Here is a 24,267-nt window from a genome sequence, read left to right on the forward strand (position 1 = left end):
ATAGATGGAAATATACTTACAAGTTGTAGTAGTTTGGTATACTTTTAGATACTCCCCATGGAGGTTCTTTGAGAAGTCTTTCAAACGCAAAGTTATGTGTAGCCCGCCCTGGGCGGCTTTCTACAGGACAATACCAGAGAACACAGGATGGGCTGTTCTTAGTGAGCCAGCAGCAGGACAAGTGTTGCTACTGCTGTTTTTTTCTTATGTGTTGATTCTTTGTTCTCCTAAGTAGTTGAATTTTTACAGCCGTTGTGGTGGTAACTATTCTACTACTTCATGTCCCACAAACGCAAAGTTATATCAACACATCTTCCAACTGTTGAAACTCTGCTTTCTGAGCCTCACAATAGAGCTCTCTGGTTTCTGTTTATATGCTGGGGCTAATCTTTACTTTCTCCCACATACACACTCAATATCTATATTGAGGGTTGAGTTTTTGTAACTCATCAGAACTAAGCTGCCGTGGCGTCCCAGTATACCCTGGTTCGCATTTTACTATTTGCTGCAATCTAGTATAGACTGTTAGCATCGGCTTAAAGATGGCTCCTGTCGAAGAAGCTTATTCTCCCCGTAAGACCCTTATTCGTATTTGATAGCTTTTAGCTATAAGCTAATATTACTCTAGGCACTATCCGTGCAAAGACTCCAATTTTTGAAGATAGCAGCAATGTATCCATCGACTTGATCTCTCAGAATATGAGAGTAGTGGTGAAAAAAATCCAGGATCTTCGACATTTGGGCATTGAAAACCGCAGCCTCCCCCTTCCAAAGATTGTGGTAGTTGGAGATCAGAGTGTTGGGAAAAGCTCGCTCATCGAGGGTATGAGCGAGATCAAAGTGCCTAGAAGTGCCGGGTGCTGTACAAGATGCCCTCTAGAGATAAATCTTTCGGAGAGCGAGTCCCCAGACGCTCCGTGGACGTGCAGACTCCTCCTTATGAAGAGGTATATGTATGATACGTCAGGGCGGACCCAACGCGCCACGAATACCCGGCCCCTAGGCCCGTGGACTGAGCAAGACCCTGAGGAGTTGCCCTTTGCAACACTGACTAACAAGGCACAACTCCAGGAGCACCTCAGATGGGCTCAGCTAGCCACGCTCAACCCTGGACGTAGCCACACTGATTTCATTCCTGGTGAGGATCAGGAGACAGATGGCACTTACACCCAGGTCAAGTTTTCTCCCAACGTTGTCCGCCTTGACATTACAGCCCCAAACTTTCCCAATCTCTCCTTTTATGACTTACCCGGAGTCATCAATGTTGCTGAGCTGGATGAAGAGCGCTACTTGGTCGACTTGGTTGGAAATTTGGTAAAAGAATACATCAAAGCAGAAAACTGTATCATCCTACTTACCTTGCCGATGACCGACGATGCAACAAACTCGAGTGCTGCCAGGATTATCCGTGATATCCCTGGGGCCAGGCATCGGACTATTGGGGTCCTCACCAAGCCAGATCGTGTCGAGCTCAAGAATGGGAATGAATATGACCAGTGGCGTGAGATACTCCGCGGTGACAAATTCTCAACTGGTCATGGATATTACGTGGTCCAAAACAACCCCGATCCGAGAGTTGACCACGCAACCGCTCGTGTAGAGGAAGGCCACTTCTTCTCTCATCCCCCATGGCAAACGGAGCTTGCAGCTTACACCGACCGATTTGGCACCCGCCGCCTGCAAACAGCCTTGTCAAAATTACTTCTAAAATTGATACAAGACTCTCTGCCCGGCATCATAGACCAGATCAATATGCAAGCTAATCATGTTCACGAGGAATTGAAGAAGCTCCCCAACCCTCCATCAGCCAACATTCCATACATACTATGCCAAAAGCTCAACGTGTTTACGAACAACGTCCAAATGCATGTCGACGGAGGATCTCCCAGGTTTCCATTTTTGAAGCAATGGGGTGCCATCGCGTGCGAGTTCCAGAAATACCTCGCCGAATCCAGACCCAGCTTATGCCTTACTGAGCCCTCTGACTTTCGATTGCAGTCTGTTCATCCGGAGGGCAAAAGCGAAGACACATCTGGCAGTTCTAAGACAAATCAGAAACGTAGAAACCTGTCTCAGACAAATGGAGGAGGCAATATCAAAAAGATGAGAGCAGAGGATCTAGCCAATGGCTCTGCGTCTACTGCGTCAGCTGCGCCTGTATTCAACACCCAAGGCCATTTTGAGAAATTTCCAAGTAAGTCCCCAAGAGTACTGGCATAAATCCTACAAATTGCTAATAAGTAACATAAAAGAACCAGCAAAATGCTTTAACCTTAGTGAAATTCGCAACGTCAACACCGATACATATGTTTCTGGTGTTCCAGGTCTGGGGAATCCCCATGCCGTTGAGGCAATTAACAGAATCAGCGTTTCGCACTGGGACGACCCAATGAAGATGTTCCTGCGAGTTACATACGCCTTGATATCCGACGTCCTTCTGGACGAGATGCGCTCAGTATTTGGACAATATGAGCAAACAGCCTTGTTTGACGAGCTGAAGGTGATAATCGTTGACTTTCTTGAGTCAATCCGCATCGATCATTTTAAACAGGCTGACGAGCACTTTAACATCGAGTGCCTAAAGCCCTTCACCATGGCTAATGCTTTGTTCCAGCGTGGGCAAGAGGAAGCCCACGAATTCTTCCATACTAAACGTCATGAAGCCAGGGCCAAACACTATGCCAAATCGCTTGACGCCTTTCAGCAAGCAGCGGGCATAAACACTAAAACAGACCCAAATAAGGTGACAAAGGAAAGCTTGGGACCGGACGATTTTGCCAAGGAGTTAGAGATCATGAGCGTAAGGATATCTATTACCCTTTTCTACATTATGTACTATCTGATACTGATATTGGTCGCTATAAACAGGCATCCCGTGCGTACTATGATATTGCTTCATCACGTTTCGTTGACACAACGTGTCAAGGAATTCATATCAAGCTTTTTATGCGCTGCAGAGACGAGTTGAGAGGAGTGATTGAACAGAAACTTGGTATCTTGGGAGATAACGGTATGACACTCCGCTGCTCCATCTACCATATATGATGTTGTATCACTAACGAAGATATCTAGCTTCTGAACGCTGCATGGATTTGATGGTGGAAGATCGAGACAGACAAGTGAGGCGGATGTATCTTCTTAAGGAAAAGGAGAAGCTTGACAAAGCTCAGGAATGGCTGAGAGTTGCGGAGAAGACTCCAGAGCCCCTTTTCTGTGATTCCAACCCTGTCTAATCCTGCTTGAAACGGTTTATCAGGCTTGAGACGTTTCTTACCTCGATGTTTCTTTTACCACTTAGTTTGATGTTAATTGCGATTGGAAGGGGATGGGACTGGGTTGCTTCTCTGTCTGTTTAGAATGGACTCTAGGCTAGAGAATAGATGAAAATTCCAAGAAATAGCTGTAATAATATGGATGTCTTCTCGAATTACAGCTATCCCCAAGTTGTTTGTTCATGATCCTCCGTTTTATCTCTTCCATCTATTAATGCTTGAATAACGGGAGAAGTGGCTAATGTGGGACATCGAACTTTTGTGCGCAAAAAAATAAAAAATTGAGTCAGCGATCAACCAAGTCATAAACTCCCCGCCATTTGCGCTTCTTGACTCACTTATTCTACTTCACTATAAATTGATCTTCCAGGGAGTCTGAGATCGTCAGCTCATGCTCGAGAGGTTCTAACACATAGGCAATATAAGACTAACAGCTAGAGGAAGAAAAGATGGCCGACCAAGCTTCCGTTGACCAGGCGGGGGCTGCTGTCGCAAACCTCCAGCTCGACGAGGTTACTGGTGAGAGAGTGTCTAAGTCAGAATTGAAGAGAAGGCAGAAGCAGCGCGCCCAGGAAGAGAAGAAAGCTGAGAAGGCCGCCGCTGCCGCCGCTGCCGCTCCAGCAGAAGGCAAGAAGAAGAATAAGGAGGAGGACGAATCTCAACTCACTCCCAACGTTAGTTATTCTATACCCTTATTGAACTGTGGAATACGGTACTAACACGGTTGATGTGTAGCAATATTTCGAGATCCGCAGTGCCAAAATTAACCAGCTTCGACAGACCAAGGAGCCCAATCCATACCCTCACAAGTTCCAGGTCACCGATGACCTCCGTCAGTTCCTCAAGGACTATGACTCGCTGAAGAAGGGAGAGCAGATGCCAGAGAAGGAAGTGCGCATTGCTGGCAGAATATATACCAAGCGTTCTGCCGGAGCTAAACTTATCTTCTATGACCTACGTGCAGAAGGTGTGAAGGTACAGGTTGCCTGCCAGGCCCAGGAGGTCACAGGCGATGTCCCATTTGAAGCCCAGCACGAGCAGCTGCGAAGAGGAGACATTGTTGGTATTGTTGGATTCCCCGGCCGCACAAATCCAAAGAACCGTGACGACGGTGAACTCTCGATTTTTGCCCGTCAGGTTACCCTTCTCTCGCCATGCCTTCACCAGATCCCATCAGAACATTACGGCTTGAAGGACCAGGAGCAGCGGTTCAGACAGAGATACCTAGATCTAATCATGAATGACTCTTCAAGAAATGTATTTGTTACTCGCTCCAAGATCGTTAGCTATATCCGACGATACTTTGATGAGCGTGACTTCGTTGAGGTTGAGACACCAATGATGAACGCTATTGCAGGCGGTGCTACTGCTAAGCCCTTCATCACTCACCACAATGACCTGAACATGAATCTATTCATGCGAATTGCTCCTGAGCTATACCTGAAGATGCTTATCGTTGGTGGGCTCGAGCGAGTATACGAAATGGGTCGCCAGTTCAGAAATGAGGGAATCGACCTCACCCATAACCCTGAATTTACCACTTGCGAGTTCTATTGGGCTTATGCTGATGTGTATGATCTCATGAACGTCACCGAAGACCTTGTCTCAGGGCTTGTCAAGCACGTTACCGGTGGCTACGAGACCGTCTTCCACACACAGAGCGGAGAGGAATACAAAGTCAACTGGAAGGCCCCATGGAAGAAGATCGAGATGATTCCAGCCCTTGAAGAAGCCACCGGTGAAAAATTCCCTCCAGGTGATCAACTGCATACCGAGGAGACAAATGAGTTTTTGAAGCGGGTTCTGAAGAAGGTCAATGTTGAATGTACTCCCCCACTCACCAATGCTCGAATGCTTGACAAGCTGGTTGGAGAATTCATTGAAGAGGAGTGCATCAACCCATCATTTATCATTGGTCACCCGCAAATGATGTCTCCACTGGCCAAGTATCACCGTGATCATGTTGGCCTGTGTGAACGATTTGAGGCCTTCGTCTGCAAGAAGGAGATTGTCAATGCCTATACTGAGTTGAACGATCCCTTTGACCAGAGACTACGCTTCGAAGAGCAAGCCAGACAAAAAGAACAAGGCGATGATGAAGCACAAATGATTGATGAGAATTTCTGCACCAGTTTGGAATATGGCCTCCCACCCACAGGTGGATGGGGTATGGGAATTGACAGATTAGTCATGTTCTTGACCGACAACTATAGCATCAAGGAAGTTTTGGCATTCCCATTCATGAAGGAAGATAAGACTGCTGGAAAGGATAAGGATCATCTGGCTGCTGAGGTTGTTGGCATTCAACCTACCCCTGTAGAGGGCATTCGTAAGTGACTTATTTCCCGGCTTTTACATCTACTATTCTAGACTATTTTCTAACCTTTTCTTTTTCAACTCTTTAGCTCATAAATAAACTAAGATATCTTGCTACTATGTTAGAGAGCTTGCATGTTCCAGTGGATTCATAAACTATTAATGAATTAGGTTTAGGAACATCTCACCCTGAATGCAATTAAATAAAAGCATCACTTTTCGGACCTGGGGTACCTAGCTATTCATGATTCAAGTCGTGATTTTTATCACATATCTCCTCTTTTTCGAGACCCCTAGATTACATACCTTGATTGAACGCCTTTTAGCCCCCTTTTAGCACTGCTATGAAGTAGGAGTTTTTCTATAATTCCTATGAAGCTAGTATATTCTAGTTGGCTACCTAATTACCTATCTTTTGTACCTTTGATACCATGGGAGGACTATCATAAATCAACGAAGAAGATATATCCGTGAAGCCTATAATGGTATGTGAAGATTCACTTTACATATACTAAGTGACTGTAATGATGTTGATACGGAAGTGCCCATTAGTGTGTTCCTATTCCTTTGAACATGGTTCACTCTTTTTTAGTGAATGTCCTATATGATACCTACCTTAGCGGAATAAGCCGTAGTGACAACTTTCCGACTTGACTGTTTTCTTTCTCTACAAAGTCTCTGGTTTCTTCCTCGCTTAACCACCAAATATCTCCACTAGACTATGCAAGAGCTCTCTCATAATATAAACAAGCTATCATTCTGATCTCTATATATGCCCTCTTTGGACATATACTAATCACGCATCAGCCAAAGTTCTCAATACGTTTTGCTGTTGATGACCTCCTTGACCTTTTCTCAAACCAGATATCTTGATATCAACTAGTATCACACTCTTTCACACGAGCCCAATATCATGTTTCCAGCCAACAAACAGAGTCCCTCGGCTCCAGAAAAGGCATCCTACTCCAGTACCAGCCCAGTTCGGCCTCCATCTCTTCAGATAAACACAGATGTTCCTCTTGCAGCAGACAGCAAGCACATTGAGGTGATCGAGATATTGTCAAGCGCATCCCCCCAAGAGACTCATCCTCAGCCTTCACAGTCTCTTCCTGCTACAGGCACACCTGAAGGGAGGCAAGCCCAGTCACAGTTGAAGGAGTTGCCTATTACCCCTTCTTCGTTCCCAGCACCATCTGGCCAACCCGCGCCTCATAGTATCTTCAAACTTATCAAAATCCACACGGCGAAGTGTGATATCTGCAACAAGCATAACAAAGCAACTCTACAGCGGTGTATCGAATGTGGCTGGCAGATATGCACCCCCTGTTGGAATGCGAGGGGTGGGAACGGTGCCCATGGCAGCGTTAGGAAGTTCACTGGAGCCATTTACCGCAGCTCAGACGATGAACAGCCGCTGAAGAAGCCTCGCAAGAAAGGGAAAAATGCTGAAAGTGGTACGAAATCCACCACAGACAGCACAGGAAAGGCTGCCTTAACAGATGTTGCTTCTACTCCCGCACGCTCTGGCGTCGGGAATGAGCCTGTAAAGGGGGAAAGCTCTGTCATCCTGGGAGGCTCAACAGTGAACGCAGCTGGTTCACCAGGCCAAGTTCCAACCACTGTAACGAGCTCCAAAGTAATACTCCAGGAGGCTCAGGGAAGTTCCAAAATGGAAGTTTCCAATGGCCAGTCTGGTGTTAAGCTGGCTAACTCTCACAATGACCATCGAAGACGATCCTCAATAAGTAATAGCCAGGTATATCGAACACCTGGGACTAGCGATGGAGTAGTCGATGACATATCGAGCTCATCTTCCCTGACTTCACTCAGTGCTCTGGAGGAGGACTGTGGGTATCGAGGCGATGAAGAAGATGACGATGATGACGATGCAACCGAGTTCGACCCAGATAGCGAGGATGTCATCATGGCAGGCGGCAAGGCATATCAAAAGAGGCCCTTCAGAGATCTCACTCCCGAGGCTGAGACACGAATGAACTGGCTTCTCATCGCCGCAGAGGAAGCCCTTCAGGAACGGGACCGGGAACGGGAACGTTCCAAGGCCGGAAACGGAAACACAGCTTCTGTACCAGTTGCTCGTTCAGCTCAGCCGCCAGCTCCAGCATCAGCTCCAGCTCCCTCTCCAACCCCACCTATGGCTCCAGGTCTTGCTCGAGCGCCCGTTGCAATCCCCATCCGAGGCCCCTTGCAAGTTCAGAAACGTCGAGCTTTTACTCAGCCCGCAACCCCCGTCTCATCTATGGTCTCTCCCGCAGTGCCTGTGTCTGAGCTGATACCGGCAGTGCCCATGGAAATCGACCCTCCCAGATCAGCGAGCAATCCCCCGGCTCCTCAGCATCCGACCCGAAAACCATTCTACCAGCTCGATGTTCCCTTGGGACTTAGAGGAATCCTCCCTGGAACCCATACTTTTAGGGACTCCAGAATCGCCAGGGCTCTGCTGCGTGAAATGAGAGAAGCAGAAGCTTTGATAGCAAAGAAAGCAAAGGAGGACTTAGATCGAGAAGAGAACCGAGCAAATAGAAGAGCCACAAATCCTCATGCTCGGGCGTGGGAGTTGTGATTTAAAAGTGGTATGGATGACAGTTGACTGTTTCTCCTTTCATACATATTTCTTTCTCAGAGGTTTGTTCAATTGGTTAGTTGTAGCTGCGCCAGGCTCACAGTTTGGATATTGCCCGATGCACCAATGCTTTGGTTTTAGTGACCGTCTTTGCTAACTAAAATTATGATACCCTGATAGCATTTGATTGAGCATAGCATGGAGTTGCCTGCTTCCTCTACCTCTACTATTTCTTCTCTTTTAACTCAATGTCTTTTTTAATTGGCGTTACTCTGCATTCAATACTGCCCATAATTTGTTGCATGTTAAAGATTTAGGGGTGATTTATTTGGCGCTGGCAGTTACCATGATAGCACTCAAATACAAAGCATCAAAGGAATACTGGCATGATATAATCAGCATTTCAACAGTAAAGATAAAATTACATAAAATGGGCAGAGAAAGCCTAGATGATAGTCTAGTGGAGATATTGTACACTTAATTAAATAGTGTTAAAACAGAGAGGAGAAAATAAATGTACAAGCCTGGTTGTCAGATATTATAGCTTCTTTGTAAGGGGAGAAGCAGCATGCGAGGTTGAAGAGAGCGGCTTTGCTTTGGCAGCTTGCTGAAGGAGCCTTGCAGTGCGAGAAGGATGCCATATCCTACTGCCCAAAACCATAACCCAGGTGAGGAGGAACAGGCTACCTGCCTGATGAGCGGATGCTAGATGAATAGGGACAAGGTAGAGAAGTGTGCTGATTCCTAGAGCCACCTGGACTGCAGTGAATGCTACGACTCCATGGACACCTTTCTTTGCAACGCGAGGGAGCAGTTTTTTCATAGCTGGCATGCGGCTGTAGGCCCACAATGCCATGACCGAGGTAAATGTCGTCATGGCCAAAATTCGGTGGTCAAGCTGTACAAAGGATGGATTCTCAAGCATGTTCCTCCACCACAGGTCGGAACGGTCTTCCTTCCTCGAGTAGAACTCATCCAACAGTTCCTCTTTTGGGGGAGCAAGACCGTTACCCATCCAGGGGATTTCATTATATATCAAACCTGCGTCCAGACCAGCGACGAGCCCACCCGACATTGCGGTGACGAACACGAGTAGTGCAAGTCCGGCTACTGAGCGGCGGAATATGGCTAGCTTGGGGTTTTTGAGTGACTGAAGGATCTCTAGACCCTTGACTGGATCTGCGAGGAGCCGATGGGATCGTAGAATTGCTAATCCGTTCCATAGCATAGCAACATAACAGACAAAGGCGGCACCTAGATGGGCGGTCAATCGGTATTGGCTGACACGGGGATGACTGCCTGGCGCGAACAAGTCATCCTTCAGCCCAGACTTAACCATCCACCAGCCCAAGAAGCCCTGGAAACCAATAAGCCCTGCAATACCAGCGATACGGAGGCTCATAGGTTTTGATACGCGTTTTGTTGCAATAAGGTAGGCAGCGGGGATAACGAAAGAAAGGCCGACGAAACGCCCCCATATCCTATGGATCCATTCCATATAATATATCGACTTGAACTCGGAGAGGGTCATGTTGGGGTTGAGAAGCTTGAATTCCGGTGATGCCCTGTATTTGGCAAACTCTGACTCCCAATCGTCTGCGTCCAATGGTGGTATCGAGCCGGTTACAGGTCGCCATTCTGTTATGCTAAGTCTATATACAGCTGTTAACGTATGTTAATACATACAGGGGTGCCGGGAGAGATGCCATACCCTGACTCAGTGAGGCGTGTTAGGCCCCCGAACACAACAATGCCAAAGACACTGGCTGCACTTGCCAGTAGCCAGTACGCAACACCCTTAGAGCTGACATCGGGGAATCTAGACTTAGAGACAGCTTCTCCCACTGGTGATATATTCGTTGTAGTTGTGAAAAACGATCTTGGTATCACCGTGTTGGAAGGCTGCTTCCGAAATGCAGCAAGTAGGCTGGATGTATACCTCGATGTGCCCTTGAACTGGCTTGTTCTTATCCATTGCCGGGCAGTTCTCGCAGTGTGAGGCCTCTGTAGACATTGACGACAGGTAAAGAACTCCCGGGGGAGACGTGACAGTGACTGTGACTGTCTAAATATTGACGGTCCAGGGGTAGCGGGCGGCATAATGACTCTGCATACCATCAATTAGAGAGACGGCTACCGTCTGCTTGAAAGCTGCTGAAGCTCTCAATATCAAACCGTCTTCGACTCTTCTTCTTCCCTCTTTTTGGACGAGAAATGAAGCTCGTTTGATTGGAACATTTTTTAGATTATGTAAGATACAACGGAATAATGCTGTTCCGCTGAGTAAGCTAAACCTTCCAGGGCCGACCTCGGAGGTGGAAGTTTTCAAGAAACAGGAATCAATCTCGCCGCTACATGAACAGGTAGAGTGACGTATCTTGGACAGCTGAAGGATCAATGTCTACATACCACGCATTTAGTGCTCCTGGAGATGGGACTGGCCTTCCACCTAGCAGTGGAATGATGGAGGCCGTCCAAAATCTACAGGATCGAGGAGAAGACCCCGTACGGCATACTGGATGGATGACTAGGTTCCCTCTGCTCTACTAACTGCGTGTGCATTCCCAAACAGATGGAGATATAAAACTGAAACTATACATGACATGGCATCTGGCGTGAGGGTCATTAATTATACATAGGAAATAGGATGAAGAGACAGAATAGAAGACTCGTGACAAGGGACTTTTTTTTTATCTATATCAGGTTTCCTCGGAGGGCCTGTTCACGTTCTATGGCCTCGAATAGAGCGCGGAAGTTGCCAGCTCCGAATCCAGAGAAGTTGCGGCGCTGGATGATTTCAATGAAAACGGTAGGACGGTCCATGAGATGCTAACGATACATTAGTACGATGCATATACGTGAAGATGAGCCGTGTCACAGAGGAGCTTACCTTGGTGAAGAGCTGGAGGAGATAGCCACCCTCGTCAAAGTCGATGAGGATGTCGAGCTTCTTGAGAGCTTCAAAGTCTTCTTCGAGGACCATACCCTGCTTCTTCAAACGGACACGCATGTCCTCATAGTAAGTCTCTGGGACCTTGATGAACTCCATGCCACGGGCCTTGAGCTGGGTAATAGTGTCGATGATGTTTTCGGTTCGGAGGGCGATGTGCTGAACGCCAGCACCGCTGTAGAAGTCGACATATTCCTCGATCTGGGACTGCTTCTTGCCCTTGGCGGGCTCGTTGATGGGCATCTTTACGATATCGTTGGGCGAGGACATGACGATACTCTTGAGAGCCGAGAATTCACTATCCGGCGAGTTAGACGGGGCCAAAGGAGACTTCTTACGAGAATCTGGAACTTACGTGCAGATATCCTTGTCATCGACAGACCAGAAGCGGTGGAATCCGAGGACCTTCTCGTAGCTGTGGTGCACGTTAATATAACGGTCTCTTTTTGCAATATGACAACAGGCTGAACACTTACTAGTCGCAGACCTTCTCCATCTCGTTCCAGTCCTGGTTTCCGACGCAGTGGTCTATCCGTTCGAGGTTGATGGCTGGGAGGAACTGGGTGATTGGGTCGGTACTGGCGGACTCGTCACGGTATCCGGGCAAGAAAAGGCCCTTGTACGCCTTCCGCTCGATGAGCGTGTGTGTGGTCTCGCCATACGTCTGGATAGTGGCATACTTGATCTGACCGTGCTCGTCCTCGGAGACCTTGACCTCGGAAACGACCTTGGCGCCGTTCTTCACAGCAGCGTTGAAAACAGCTTCGACGGAGTCGACTTCGAAGGCAACATCCTTGACACCGTCGCCATGCTTCTCTAGATGGGCGTGAATCTCCTCGAGAAGGGCCTTCTCCTCTGCCGGATAGCGAGCAGCCTGCTCAAGCGATCGAAGCGGAGAGGTGAGGACAAATGTGACGGCGCCGTTGGAAACAACGTGAGAGGCGATGGTCTTTAGGCCGGTCTCCAGGCCACGATAGGCGACCTTCTTGAAGCCCAGACGGGTGACATAGTAGGTAGCAGCCTGCTTTGCGTTTCCAACATACCAGTGTACGTGGTCGTAGCCCTTGTACTGGGAGAGGTCTGCCGGAGCAGGAGTGGCCTGGGGGAGATCGGCAGCTGGAGCCATGGTGACAGATGTTCGATGGAGGTGGAAACAAGAAGAACGGGCTATGGAGTTGACGATTGTTATTATTTTACGTCTACAGCAGAGGGAGTTGGATGAGCTGTTGCTGTGCGGATGAGCAGTCTTTTGAATGGTTCTCGCCCAGGACCCAAGAACCAACCCATACATACGCCGCAAATGGTCAGCAAGCCATCCTTGCCTCCTCTTTGAGCCCACAAGTTTCCTCCCGGGGATTTCGGCTTCCTTGCAGCCAGGCAATTTTCTAATGCCCCAATAGGCAAATATCCTTTACTATGAACGTTTTTTCTCTCTCCTTTTCTCCTTGCAAGCAAAAAGAAGCAAAAAAGCAGTCGTTTTTTCTTTTTTAGCCAGGCTATTTCCGGCCGCCCGGCTGTTTACGGATATTTCAGCCATGACGCACCTTTGTCCAATAAACGCCCTTGCCGCGCCGGCTATTTCGACGTTTTTCATCTTTTACGTCATCAGGAAAGCTTGGCTTTTCTTTTGGCGCAGTTCGGGTCTTTTTGGGTTAGATCCCCTTGACAGACAGGCGTTGGAAGGATATCAGAAGCCTTGGTCGTCCTCCAGAGTGTTTGATCGTTTGAACTTCTCTCTCTCTCCTCTTTTCTCAGTCAAACAGACAAGAAGCAAGCAGGAACACTACAGACCATGGCTCCAGCTCCAGAATCAGTAGCAGCGGCGAAACCGTCGCTGACCTCCAACGACTCGGCCGTTCTCCAAGCTCTCTTCGATGCCGAATCGTCTCCGTCCAACGGTATCAAAACCGACTCGACGCTCCCTCAGCTACCACACTTCTCAGATGCAGACGTCCAGTCTCTGAAACAGCGGGAAGTCGACGCCCTTCGACCCCTGCAGACCTCCAACGAAAACTTAACACCGGAGATAATCCAAACGGCCATAGCTCAGCTTTCGGGGATTATCGAGGAGAACCCCAACTATGCGCCAGCTTACCTAAATCTCGCACAAGCTCTACGTCTATGGATCGACACCGACACGCAGACCCAGCCGGATGGACCTCAGATCACCCCGCCACGTTCAAACCTGCTCTTCGACAATTTGGCCAAAACCATTGCTCTGCTGACCCCTTCGTCGTCGACGGATGCCATCTCTCCCTTCCATTCTCGCATCCTCGCCAACGCTCACACCCATCGGGCATACATACTCTACAAAGCTGCCCGCTCAAAGGACGAGAAGGAGAAGCAGCATCATCGACGAAACCTGCTGCCGCCACAGCTCCAGGACGTTTCGGATGATCGTCTGGAGGAGCTTGCGAGCTATGACTTCCAGATCGGTGGACGATGTGGTAACGAGGCAGCCAGGCAGATGGCTGTTGGCACCAACCCGTACGCAAAGATGTGCGGTGCTATCGTGAAGGATGCGATTCAGGCCGAGATTAAACAGTGGAATGAGAGCCGGACTTGAGATGGTTACACTTTACCCATAACCCCAGTCAGGCTGGGCCACTTGTAAATATTTTGATTATCTTTAGATGTAAAAATGTAACGAAGTTATGATATTCGAAAACATCCATGATCAACTGCCCCACAAATGTACACACACACACACGCACATATAGTAGCAGTTGAATATAGACGAGTATTGGTCATTAATGCTAGCTAGGGTCAAACAATCATACAGAGAAAAGTCAGGGGTCCCGGAAGTCCGCGAGATACCGCTTAGCCAGCCGTCTTAGCTTCACTTCTTATTTGGGTTCTTGAAGTATCTCTTCAACTGTGTCCAGCTCTCCTCGTTGTAATCATCCTGCACCTTCTGGCAGGTCTTCAGTCCCCATTCAGACACACCAACCATCAAGCAACTATATGAAACCAGAAAGTTAGCTCACCCTCTTCCACCAGAAAGATCATAAAGACCAAAACTCACCTTTCGAACATGAATGCCATACTGCCCTCACCGACCTTCTTCGGCTTGAGCTCGGCGTTGGAAGCACCTTCGTGGCTGGCAGCATCTGGCCCATGGGCACTCATGATATTATGTAAGCTCGCACCAGCCGGCCTGAAGCCCCCTCCAGTCTTGGCATCGTAGTCTCCACTTATCAAGCCCATGAACTCTGACATGGTGTTGCGGTGGTACCAAGGAGGCCGGAAGGTGTCTTCCTGCACCAGCCATCGAGGGGGGAAGATGACGAAGTCAGCTATGGCAGTGCCGGGATGGTCGGACTGGCCTGTAAGGACGGTGAAGATGGATGGGTCGGGGTGGTCGTACGAGATGGATCCGATGGTGTTGAAGCGACCGAGGTCGTATTTGAAGGGATAGTAGTTGCCGTGCCAGGCGACGATATCGAAGGGCGAGTGAGGCTGTGTGGCGCGGAAGAGGATGTTGTTGAATTTACTAAGGATGGTGTATTCTGTGGACTCCTCGTCGTCAAAGGAGGCGACAGGGGCCTGGAAGTCTCGTGGGTTGGCCAGGCAGTTGGCCCCAATAGGACCTAGTTCGGGGAGTTGGTAGTGGCCCTGGTACAGCTCACAGATGTACCCTCGAACTGGGCCTTCGGGCAGGGTAACCCGGTAGCTGGTCTGTATATTAGCCGGGTTCAAACAGATAGACGGAAATAGATGGTGAGGGGAAAGGCATCCAGAGGCAACATACCGGACGCCACGGGGAATAACACAGATCTCGTTAGGACGGACAAGGATCTTGCCCAGCTCGGTCTGGATGTCCAATACTCCGTGCTGGGGGACGATCAAGAAGTCACCGTCGGCAGAGTAGAAGGCTTCTTTGCCCATATCTTTGCCAGCTGCGAAGAGCAGAATGCCCAGCCCCTGTTTGGTAGCGGGATCACCGGCACCAGCGACCAGGTGCAGGCCACGAACCCAGTCTACATTCTCGTCGAGATCAAAGGGATTCCATCGAAGCTGGTTGGGGATCTGGCGGAGTGAAGTGGCATCCTTGCACAGGCTGGAATTATAGGTCGAGGCATCGACCTCCTCAAACGGACGATGAGACGCCGCGGGGATGATCCTGTACAGCCATGTTCGCAGGTTCTCGTGTCGAGGAGCCGTGAAGGCTGTCCCGGACAACTGCTCAGCGTAGAGGCCAAACGGCGGCTTCTGAGGCGAATTCTGACCAACTGGCAGAGCTCCCTTTATAGCTTCAGTCCTGTTTATTTCGTTGAAGATTCCAAGTCAGCATTTGCTCCATGTGCCTACAAAAGTCCGGGTCACAGAAAATCCCCCTTACTCGTGGTAGGAGCCGAAGCCATTCTGGTATGTATACTTCTCCGGCGTGGAAAATGCTGTGACGGGCATCGTGCTCGCTTTCACTCTGTTTGTCTGTGTGCTCTGCCTAACAGGAAATATTTATATGTCGATGTCGATGTGTCCAAATCGGATGTAGAAGAAGAAGAAGAACGATCCTGACGCCTTTTCGTTTGCTGATCTAAGATGTTTTCTTATTATCTTTTTCCACACCCAAAAGAAAAAGCGGAAAGGAGAACTACCCGACGCGGAAAGATTCCGTGAAGAACGTAAACTTTGGGCATAAAAGCTCGGACCATCAACGCCGCGTCGGCAAAATAATGGATGACTAAGCATTAGTAATACAGAGTTGCCCCTCTTCCCGAAAGGAGACAGAGCCGCGCTTCTTCTTCTTCTTCTGTGGTTTTTAATGATATGAAAGTGTTGCTGCTGCTTCTTCTCTGTCCACTACGGTCATCTCGCACTTCATCCAGCTCGCCGTATCAATTGCCCAGATTCTCGTCATCTATACCAGTTGGAAGGATGTCGAACGCTTCGTGGCTTCAGATCCCACGGGATTCTCCCTTCTCTCTTGCCAATATCCCCTTTGGTATCATCTCGACAGCTGGATCGACTGACCCCCGTCCGGCCGTTGCTATCGGAGAATATGCATTGGACCTCTTCGCCTTCTCCTCTGCCGGTGGCTTCTCTAAGCTCCCATCTTTCTCACCACACGTCGATGTCTTCGCCAAGCCGACCCTGAACGACTTTGCCGCCTTGGGCAGACCAGTTCACCGTGAGGTCAGAGGGTACCTGCAGGATGTCTTCCGTGAATCTACTTCATACCCAGAGATCCTTAAGACCAACGAGGACCTCAAGAAGAAGGCTCTCCTCCCGCTGAAGGACGTCACCAACCATGTGCCCATGAGAATTGGTGACTACACCGATTTCTACGCCGGCCTCAACCATGCATTCAACGTCGGAGTCCTGTTCCGCGGGCCTGACAATGCCCTCCAGCCAAACTACAAGCATCTTCCCGTTGGATATCACGGACGTGCTTCCTCCGTCATCGTCTCTGGTCAGCCCGTTCGCAGACCGAACGGCCAGATCTTGGCTAACCCCGCCGCTACGCCAAAGGTCCCAGTCTTCTCCCCTTGCAAGAAGCTTGACATTGAGCTTGAATTGGCAGTCTTTGTCGGCAAGGGAAACAAGATGGGTGAGCCAATCTCCATTGAGCAGGCCGAAGATCACTTGTTCGGTGTCGTCTTGATGAACGACTGGTCAGCTCGTGACATCCAGGCATGGGAGTACATTCCACTCGGCCCATTCAACTCCAAGAACTTTGCTACTTCCATCACTCCCTGGGTTGTCCTCATGGACGCCCTCGAGCCATTCCGCTCCACCGGCCTCGCTGCTGAAGAAGGCTTGGATAACTTGCTTCCTTATCTCCGCGAGAAGAGAGCTGAGAACGTGTACGACATGCAGCTTCAATTCGACCTCAAGCCGGCAAACAGCAGTACCACCACCACGGTGGCCAAGACAAACGCAAAGAACTTGCTCTACTCTTTCGCCCAGATGCTTACGCACCACTCTGTAACCGGGTGCAACATGAACACTGGCGACTTACTTGGTAGTGGAACCATCTCCGGGAAGGAGACCGGAACCCTTGGAAGTTTGTTGGAGAACACCCAAGGTGGCAAGCAGCCATTCAAATTGGCAGATGGCACCGACCGTGTCTTCCTCGAGGACGGTGACGAGGTTACCCTTAAGGGCATGTGTGGTGAAGAAGGAAGCTATGTAGGCTTTGGAGATTGCACCGCTACCATTCTCCCTGCTCCCGCCATCAACTAGGGCGCTCTTGAAATATAATTTATTTTTTTTATGTAGCAGCTATCACAACCCATATTTTGAAGTGTAGATATTAAATTGATACTCAGAAAATGAATTTCATGTGCAAATGTTTGATGGCCCACCCTCTATTTCAATCTCAATTCCTCAGGTGTGTCAGGCTGATTCTGCCAAAACGCCTCCTTGACGGCTGTCTCCTCCAGCATCCTATCATAGATCTTCTTCGTAGTCGGATAATCGGCAAGTTTCAAACCCACTCGTTCTGCCGACCACACAGCAGGTACCAAACATACATCCGCAAGCGTAATCTCGTCTCCCACACAGAACTTTCCAGCGGAATGAACGACGGTCTTCTCAAATGCCGTGAATCCGGCCACGGAAAACTCTAGCGCCCATTTTGTCGCATCCGCATCGAGCAGCTTCACTTTCTTCTGAGTCCGCAAGTTCGTCACAGGCTGAATGTCCGTTGCAATCAACAGTGCCAGCTCACGTACTTGTGCGCGAGCCGTGGAGTTAGATGTCGGCGGCAGGAGAGGACGAGTGTTCGGAAGGGTTTCCTCCAGGTACTCTAACGCCGCGAGTGACTGGGTGACTTTGAACGTTGTACTCTTGCCATTGTCCTGGTTTGTGGATATAAGGACAGGCACGGTGGCATTGGGGTTAAGCTCCTTGTGGGCATCAGATAGCTGCTCTCCCTTGAACAGGTTCACGAAGACCGCCTCGTAAGGCGTGGATTTCAGGTTGAGCGCTATGCGTAGGCGGCCGGCACAGGAAGACCGGAAGTACGTGAATAGCTGGAACTTGACGTTGGATGATGACATTGTGGCTGATCTGCTCGTGATGATAGTTGGATTCTTCCCCCTTCTGTGATGGGTTCAACAACAGCAGCCTTTCATATAGTCGATAATAAAAACAAGTAAGAAGTTGTCTTTTGTTTGTACTTTGTTACGCCAAACACGTCATTTTGGGCTCGGGCCAAAAAAAAAGAGCCGAAGAACCACCCGCCGAAAGCCGAAGATTGCCGACCAAATCAACCCCTCATCATAGTAAGCATCACAGTCACATGACTACCCCACCGGACGCTGTGTCAAAGCACTTCTGCCTGTTTGCGAGGTGAAAAAAAAATTAAGGAGTATCGAAGATGAACCCGGTGCGAATTGAACGCACAACCTTCAGATCTGGAATCTGCTGCGCTACCATTGCGCCACGGGTCCTTCAGTGGGTCTTTTCCTCGAAATAGAATGTAATGGGCCCTGTTCCTGTGCCCGACGCTATATCACATTGCTTCCTTTCAATGTGGTGAAAATAAGGTGCACCCACTTATTTAGGTTCTGCTCTTCCTGTTGCCGCGTAGCCGCGCTTCCATCATTAAAGAAAAAAGACCGACAATCAAGCCAGGATAGAGTAAAGATTTAGCCCAGGTACAGGTATAGACAACTAGTTGCATCAAAGTAGAGAGCTATGGCCTAGCCTCCCAAGCCTCTACCCAGCATCATTTAGATAAAGAGAGAATTGAAAGCCACCGTCCTCCATAACCGACATCAGTAGTAGGGAAAGTAAAAGGGATAAGAGCAATTTTGAGTAACGACACTGCATCACCGCTTCTTGAGCTCTTCCAGCCTCTTCAGCGTCGGCTTTGGTGTAGGCTGTGGACTCTTCTTCTTGGACTTGGCTAATGGCTTACCATTTCGGTAGGACATGAATTTTTCAAAGCCATCCGGTAGCTTCGTTAAGTTTGGGTACGCAGTTGTTTCACCGACTGGGTGGCTCACCGACCAACGGGCCAGTAACTCGCACTTATATTTATCGAATACTTCCATATCGATAAACGGGGTACAGTTGAAGTGCAACGTCCCATCCTCGAAGTACACTTCGTTCACACGTGCTTGCCGATTAAAACAGGAAATCATAAGCACCTACTTTTCTGTTAGAAAAAGTAACTCATATACTCAGGAATTCAACATACTGGGAAAATGTGGTGAGCGATATGTGGAGCCCAGAGCATTCGGGGCATTATTGTATCAAGGGCCACCAATATCTCACTACGAGTAAGTTTTGACTCAGTGCTTTTGTCAGGCTGTAGTCCATGCGTAGAAAATGAGATGACATGGCTCTTAGAAGGGTTGCATTCATAAACATGGAGGTCGGTCTGGGCTACCCAGTTTGTTAATTCGTCGGAGAAAGAGATACCGAAGTTACCCCCCATACGGGTACGAGGAACTCTATTTAAACAATTTATTAGTGTAAGCAGAACTATGTAGAATGGCAATAAAATGTCAATAGCTCACATAACTTCACTCCACGGCGTATACTGAAGGAATAAGACAAGGTCCTCCGTTTGGGCATGTTCCGGTATTTCAGATTTAATTAGGTTCCAGCACTTGCGGTAAATAGATTCGGCATCTCTCATGAGCCGACTTTCACGATCCCACTTAATTTCACGCAAAATCGTCTCGTCATAGATCCAAGATTTGAAGTCAGCTACTGGGATAGGCTTAAAAAAACGGCCCCCCTGTTCTAGGTCTATGGTTGATACACGTATGTTGAATTGTTGTAACTTCTCTGGAGGAACATAGATACTGCTTTCATCATGTGCTCCACGAAGGTACTTGAAGATAGCTTTGAGCTTTTTGTGATCGTTGAGCTTGCATTTAATAATCTCCTCCAACGTTGCAAGATCTATCTTAGTTCCATCAGTCATGGTGGGTAATTTGGTAATTTGCATATAATCAGAATTATTGGTATCGATGTCAGTGCGATGTTCTAAACAGATGGTATATGAAGAATAGGCCAGTTTACAAAAGTTGGATGTCAGCACAGGAAATAAACAAAGAAATAACGCGTCCATTTCTCCAACACTTAGTTCAGTAACGTGACTCTCGGGAGAGAATAATTCCGAGATTAAGGTTGTCCGAATTAGCGCCGCCTCAACCTCCGTCTCAACTATAGAAGACACATTTCCAGACTCCAATGATATACAGCAGACATGGGCAGAGTGAAACGCAAGGCTGCTATATGTTGGGTGGCTATGCATCAAAGGCCAATAACCAGAAGGCTTTGAAGCATGGAACTTTCAAGTTGCAGGGATAACAAGAACAGTCACATCTTAGCACCGTGACGACCTAGGCAGCAGCCCAAAATGGGGGCTGAACGAAGAGCATCCTCTCCAATCATCAAAGATAGATGTGTGAATTATGTGTTGGATCATGCCATTTTTGACACGGGAGGAGGAAGCTACGCTGCAAAGACAATGCATATACTCCACACCGGCGCCTATACTTGGAGCAACTACCTCCCCTAGGAATGCCCTCCTACTCGGACTGGCTATTTAACCAGGGCATCTCATTCACATTGAAGGCAACAATTCACTTCAATTTCACCAGAGTCAATATATCCAGAATATTCTACATCTTTAAATTCGTCACAGATTGCTCGCCACAATCTGAGGTCATGCCCGACTCGAGGGACTTTGTCACTTTCCCCGAAACTAAGGGCGAGTGGGCTATCAAAGCTAGTGAATATGACTTGAAAGATGCAAGCATTCACAGTAAAATTTGTGATTCAGCATCAAAGATTAGCGAGGAGCAGTATCTCTTACTTCGGAGTTTCTGGGTGCTACGGTCGAAAGACAAACCCGAGAACTTGGCAATAAAAACTATCTCTAAGGCAAGCAGGTGGCTGGAGAAATTCGATGACTGGCAGCAATACCTTCAAAACTTAAGCTCTCAAGCTACGACACCCGTTCCCAATCTCGGCTCGTTTTCCTACGTTTTCTTGGCCCGATGCCAGGTGACGAGACTCCCAGAGGAATATGATGCAGAGGAAGAAGATAAAAATGTGAATTTTAGCCCGATAGCGCATCGGCTTCGATCGTCTGACAACAAACCTATTCCAGATGACTATCGTCAGAGCCCTGCAAAACTAGCTGGAGAGAAAAGGGGAGTGGACCAGACACTGGACAAGAACAAATTCATTGAGGCGATGAAGAAAGTGACCTCTGGCAAAGTTGGTGGAAATGATAGTTCTAGTGGAAATACTAAAGGTAAAGAGAAAGCGGAAGATGCCCTTCCTGAAGAGTTTGGAAATCTTCAAATTAGGGAAGGCTCCCTGGAGTTCTTGGCAGGGTCATCATGGTCTAGCAGCAGCGAAGAGCCCCAGGGACAGGGGAACTCACCGTATGGGATGAGCCCCAATTCCCTTCGCAAGGCTTTTCCTAAGGTAGAGGATGAACAAATTGTCAACGGCTTCTTAATTGCGTTCCTTGCAACACTATGTATGCATCACCCGGAGGTCAAGCTTGAGTGGTCGCCCGTCCGGAAAGCATTTAAATTCGGAAAAGTTGATAACCCAGCCGGTGGTGAGAGATCCTTTCTTTTCGAAGCAAGGACAGATGGCCACTTGTGCCAGCCAATACTGAAAAAGACGGACGTGCAATCCGCGATGATTGTCGAGGTCAAGCCAACCCTCCGAGCTTACAGTAATCGAGTCATATATCAAGCCACTGCCCAAATGGCTGCTTGGATATATAAGGAGCCGGATGAGTCGACCTCTCAAGGGCCATACCGGTAAGCTCAGGTTCAAAAAATCCTTCATTTCTATTCCTAACGTTCCATTTATTAGACGCGCAATGATTTTACAAGAACGACAAGAAATTAGGCTTATCATTGCAAAGTATGATCGAAGTTATATCAATTATCTCCGAAATGAGGAAGAGGCCGGTGCCAAGAGATCATTACTTGAGATGCACCAGTCCCAAGCATGGGATATCAGCGATGCAAAACATATGCGAGAGTTTGGAAACATCCTTCTCGCGCTTGTGCTGCAAGATGGCAAACTGCTAGATTAAGCGCTTAGTCGGCTTATCGGTTCGTCTGTCTTCTCTATAACTCTTCTGCGACGCTGAACAACTGCTGACTTCACCTTTCCACACAAGTAGAAGCACCAAGCTTTCCCTTCAACTTATCCTAGTAGTCGAAGGCGATCGACGCACTTAGCCGCGCCCTACAGGACAGCTGATCGCACAACCAAATGTTGGTTTGCAAGTGGCAACTCCTTTTAGGCATTATTTATCGGAGGTTTGAGAATTAGTAATCTGCCTGATTTCAAAGCAACCTTGGAAAGCAAAATCACATCATTTTATGTTATTTCTTTACTTCAAGATCCATTCCTATGTATATTTAAAGAGCGCTTCTATCGTCAAGAAACTCTTCTTTCTTATATATTTGTCGCATTCACTTGTTGTTTCCTGTGCATTAATTATCATTGAATACAAGAACAATCTATCCTCTCATATTTTGAAAAAAAAAAAAAAAAAGGAACCATGGGCGATTCAGACATCAAGAATATTTCAAACACACCAGCTCCAGGAATCAGTTATTTCACACCGTATCAGAATCCCCCGGCTGGCCAGGCGGCAAACCCACAGAGCAATGGCTCTGCCCCGCCAAAGCTGTTTCAACCGCTACAGATAAGAGGATTGACACTTCATAATCGCATTGGGGTGAGCACAGGTTTACTCTTAATATTAACCGATATTGTAGTGTAGTTGAATGCTAATGCGTGCAATAGCTTTCGCCTCTCTGCCAGTATTCATCGCCAGATGGCCATCTTACCGACTGGCATATGGCTCACCTTGGCAGTATTGCAATCCATGGAGCTGGATTCGTCATGGTAGAGGCCACCTCCGTCCTTCCTGAAGGGCGAATCACCCCAGAGGACTCAGGACTATGGAAAGACTCACAGATCGAGCCGCTACGGCGAGTCGTTGAGTTCGTGCATAGCCAGAGCCAGGTTATCGGCATCCAACTTGGTCATGCCGGCCGCAAAGCCAGCTCCTTTGCCCCCTGGCTGACATCCGGCGACCTTGCTGACGGAAGTGCGGGCGGCTGGCCGGAAAATATCAAGGGACCAAGTGATATCCCATGGGGTCCACGACTGGGCAACCCGAAAGCCATGACGAAGGCTGATATCGAGGAATTCAAGGATGCCTTTGGCGCCTCGGTGCGTCGTGCTGTGACTGCCGGTGTTGACTTTATTGAAATCCATAATGCTCACGGATATCTGCTGTCATCTTTCCTGTCTCCAACCTCGAATAATCGAACGGATGAGTATGGCGGTTCGTTTGAGAACCGCATGCGTCTTACAAATGAGATCGTCGACATCTGTCGCAAGAATATGCCGGAAGATATGCCTCTATTTCTCCGAGTTTCGTCTACTGAATGGCTCGAGGAGTCACGACCTGATTTGTCTAGCTGGACGGTAGAGGATACGGTTCACTTTGCGGAGGTGCTAGCTGAAGGTGGCAAGGTTGATTTCATCGACATCAGCTCTGGCGGCAATCACCCAGACCAAAAGGTGCGAGGAGCCCTGCCTGGCGTACCTTACCATGCTCCCATGGCGAAGGCTGTGAAAAAGGCTGTTGGGGATCGCCTGCTTGTTGGTGTGGTCGGAAACATCACGACCGGGACCACTGCCAACCGTCTACTGGAGGAAGATGGTCTAGATTTTGCCCTCGTTGGCCGCTGGTTCCAAAAATACCCCTCCCTCGTGTGGTCTTTTGCTGACGAGCTAGGTGTTGACCACAAAGTTGCGAACCAGATGTCATGGCCCTTTGGAGGAAGAGGCTCTACTGCCTATTTGAAAGCTGCACAGAAGAATTAGAGCTACTCTGTTGCCTTAAAAGAACTACGTTAATGCCTAGATGATTAGACTGGGCATTTGCTGATAGAGAGAATGACATTTATGAATCCTTTGTGTCATCTGCTTCATATTCTCCGTCTTCTCAACCGACTTTCTACTTTGCATGTAAAAAAGCACTTTTTTCGTGCAGGAAATAAGCTTTTCGGCGAAGGAAGCCGACTGTATTGTAAACCGAATACGCTGGTAATATTTTCTTTTTTCCCCTGAAAGTTTAAAAAACGGGCCGTACCTTACCACATCAATACGGCATCGTGACATGCACG

At 48.3% G+C, this 24,267-nt stretch overlaps 12 protein-coding genes and 1 non-coding gene across 13 annotated transcripts; 7 read left to right on the top strand and 6 right to left on the bottom strand.

Moving 5' to 3' along the window:
• Positions 1-542: 542 nt before the first annotated feature.
• Positions 543-3,233, top strand: MCYG_00520 (dynamin family protein; the record flags this gene model as incomplete). The annotated part of the gene is made up of 5 exons (XM_002850370.1): positions 543-573; positions 629-2,194; positions 2,253-2,800; positions 2,869-3,010; positions 3,073-3,233. The coding sequence occupies 5 exons, from the start codon at positions 543-545 to the stop codon at positions 3,231-3,233; spliced, it is 2,448 nt and encodes an 815-aa protein (XP_002850416.1).
• Positions 3,234-3,721: 488 nt separating this feature from the next.
• On the top strand, positions 3,722-5,609 carry MCYG_00521 (lysyl-tRNA synthetase; the record flags this gene model as incomplete). Its single annotated transcript, XM_002850371.1, has 2 exons — positions 3,722-3,946; positions 4,008-5,609. The coding sequence occupies 2 exons, from the start codon at positions 3,722-3,724 to the stop codon at positions 5,607-5,609; spliced, it is 1,827 nt and encodes a 608-aa protein (XP_002850417.1).
• An 892-nt stretch (positions 5,610-6,501) lies between these two features.
• MCYG_00522 (conserved hypothetical protein) lies at positions 6,502-8,169 on the top strand (the record flags this gene model as incomplete). Its single annotated transcript, XM_002850372.1, has 1 exon — positions 6,502-8,169. One exon carries the CDS (start codon positions 6,502-6,504, stop codon positions 8,167-8,169), a length of 1,668 nt encoding a protein of 555 aa, XP_002850418.1.
• Positions 8,170-8,707: 538 nt separating this feature from the next.
• On the bottom strand, positions 8,708-10,269 carry MCYG_00523 (cytochrome c oxidase assembly protein COX15; the record flags this gene model as incomplete). The annotated part of the gene is made up of 2 exons (XM_002850373.1): positions 8,708-9,821; positions 9,881-10,269. The coding sequence occupies 2 exons, from the start codon at positions 10,267-10,269 to the stop codon at positions 8,708-8,710; spliced, it is 1,503 nt and encodes a 500-aa protein (XP_002850419.1).
• A 594-nt stretch (positions 10,270-10,863) lies between these two features.
• MCYG_00524 (4-hydroxyphenylpyruvate dioxygenase) lies at positions 10,864-12,245 on the bottom strand (the record flags this gene model as incomplete). Its single annotated transcript, XM_002850374.1, has 4 exons — positions 10,864-10,998; positions 11,060-11,417; positions 11,475-11,534; positions 11,596-12,245. The coding sequence occupies 4 exons, from the start codon at positions 12,243-12,245 to the stop codon at positions 10,864-10,866; spliced, it is 1,203 nt and encodes a 400-aa protein (XP_002850420.1).
• A 666-nt stretch (positions 12,246-12,911) lies between these two features.
• On the top strand, positions 12,912-13,685 carry MCYG_00525 (conserved hypothetical protein; the record flags this gene model as incomplete). Its single annotated transcript, XM_002850375.1, has 1 exon — positions 12,912-13,685. One exon carries the CDS (start codon positions 12,912-12,914, stop codon positions 13,683-13,685), a length of 774 nt encoding a protein of 257 aa, XP_002850421.1.
• A 273-nt stretch (positions 13,686-13,958) lies between these two features.
• MCYG_00526 (homogentisate 1,2-dioxygenase) lies at positions 13,959-15,529 on the bottom strand (the record flags this gene model as incomplete). Its single annotated transcript, XM_002850376.1, has 4 exons — positions 13,959-14,079; positions 14,145-14,792; positions 14,871-15,380; positions 15,462-15,529. 4 exons carry the CDS (start codon positions 15,527-15,529, stop codon positions 13,959-13,961), a joined length of 1,347 nt encoding a protein of 448 aa, XP_002850422.1.
• A 430-nt stretch (positions 15,530-15,959) lies between these two features.
• On the top strand, positions 15,960-17,308 carry MCYG_00527 (fumarylacetoacetase; the record flags this gene model as incomplete). Its single annotated transcript, XM_002850377.1, has 1 exon — positions 15,960-17,308. The coding sequence occupies one exon, from the start codon at positions 16,001-16,003 to the stop codon at positions 17,306-17,308; it is 1,308 nt and encodes a 435-aa protein (XP_002850423.1).
• Positions 17,309-17,433: 125 nt separating this feature from the next.
• On the bottom strand, positions 17,434-18,126 carry MCYG_00528 (maleylacetoacetate isomerase; the record flags this gene model as incomplete). Its single annotated transcript, XM_002850378.1, has 1 exon — positions 17,434-18,126. The coding sequence occupies one exon, from the start codon at positions 18,124-18,126 to the stop codon at positions 17,434-17,436; it is 693 nt and encodes a 230-aa protein (XP_002850424.1).
• Positions 18,127-18,447: 321 nt separating this feature from the next.
• Positions 18,448-18,519, bottom strand: MCYG_10507. The gene has a single exon. It is a non-coding gene; the product is annotated as a tRNA-Trp (tRNA).
• Positions 18,520-18,900: 381 nt separating this feature from the next.
• Positions 18,901-20,006, bottom strand: MCYG_00529 (uncharacterized protein; the record flags this gene model as incomplete). Its single annotated transcript, XM_002850379.1, has 3 exons — positions 18,901-19,221; positions 19,338-19,527; positions 19,594-20,006. The coding sequence occupies 3 exons, from the start codon at positions 20,004-20,006 to the stop codon at positions 18,901-18,903; spliced, it is 924 nt and encodes a 307-aa protein (XP_002850425.1).
• A 602-nt stretch (positions 20,007-20,608) lies between these two features.
• On the top strand, positions 20,609-22,151 carry MCYG_00530 (conserved hypothetical protein; the record flags this gene model as incomplete). The annotated part of the gene is made up of 2 exons (XM_002850380.1): positions 20,609-21,870; positions 21,926-22,151. The coding sequence occupies 2 exons, from the start codon at positions 20,609-20,611 to the stop codon at positions 22,149-22,151; spliced, it is 1,488 nt and encodes a 495-aa protein (XP_002850426.1).
• Positions 22,152-22,625: 474 nt separating this feature from the next.
• On the top strand, positions 22,626-23,965 carry MCYG_00531 (NADPH dehydrogenase; the record flags this gene model as incomplete). Its single annotated transcript, XM_002850381.1, has 2 exons — positions 22,626-22,805; positions 22,874-23,965. The coding sequence occupies 2 exons, from the start codon at positions 22,626-22,628 to the stop codon at positions 23,963-23,965; spliced, it is 1,272 nt and encodes a 423-aa protein (XP_002850427.1).
• Positions 23,966-24,267: the final 302 nt, after the last annotated feature.

Source organism: Microsporum canis, genomic scaffold (assembly GCF_000151145.1).
Source record: "Microsporum canis CBS 113480 supercont1.1 genomic scaffold, whole genome shotgun sequence".
NCBI classification, from domain to species: domain Eukaryota; kingdom Fungi; phylum Ascomycota; class Eurotiomycetes; order Onygenales; family Arthrodermataceae; genus Microsporum; species Microsporum canis.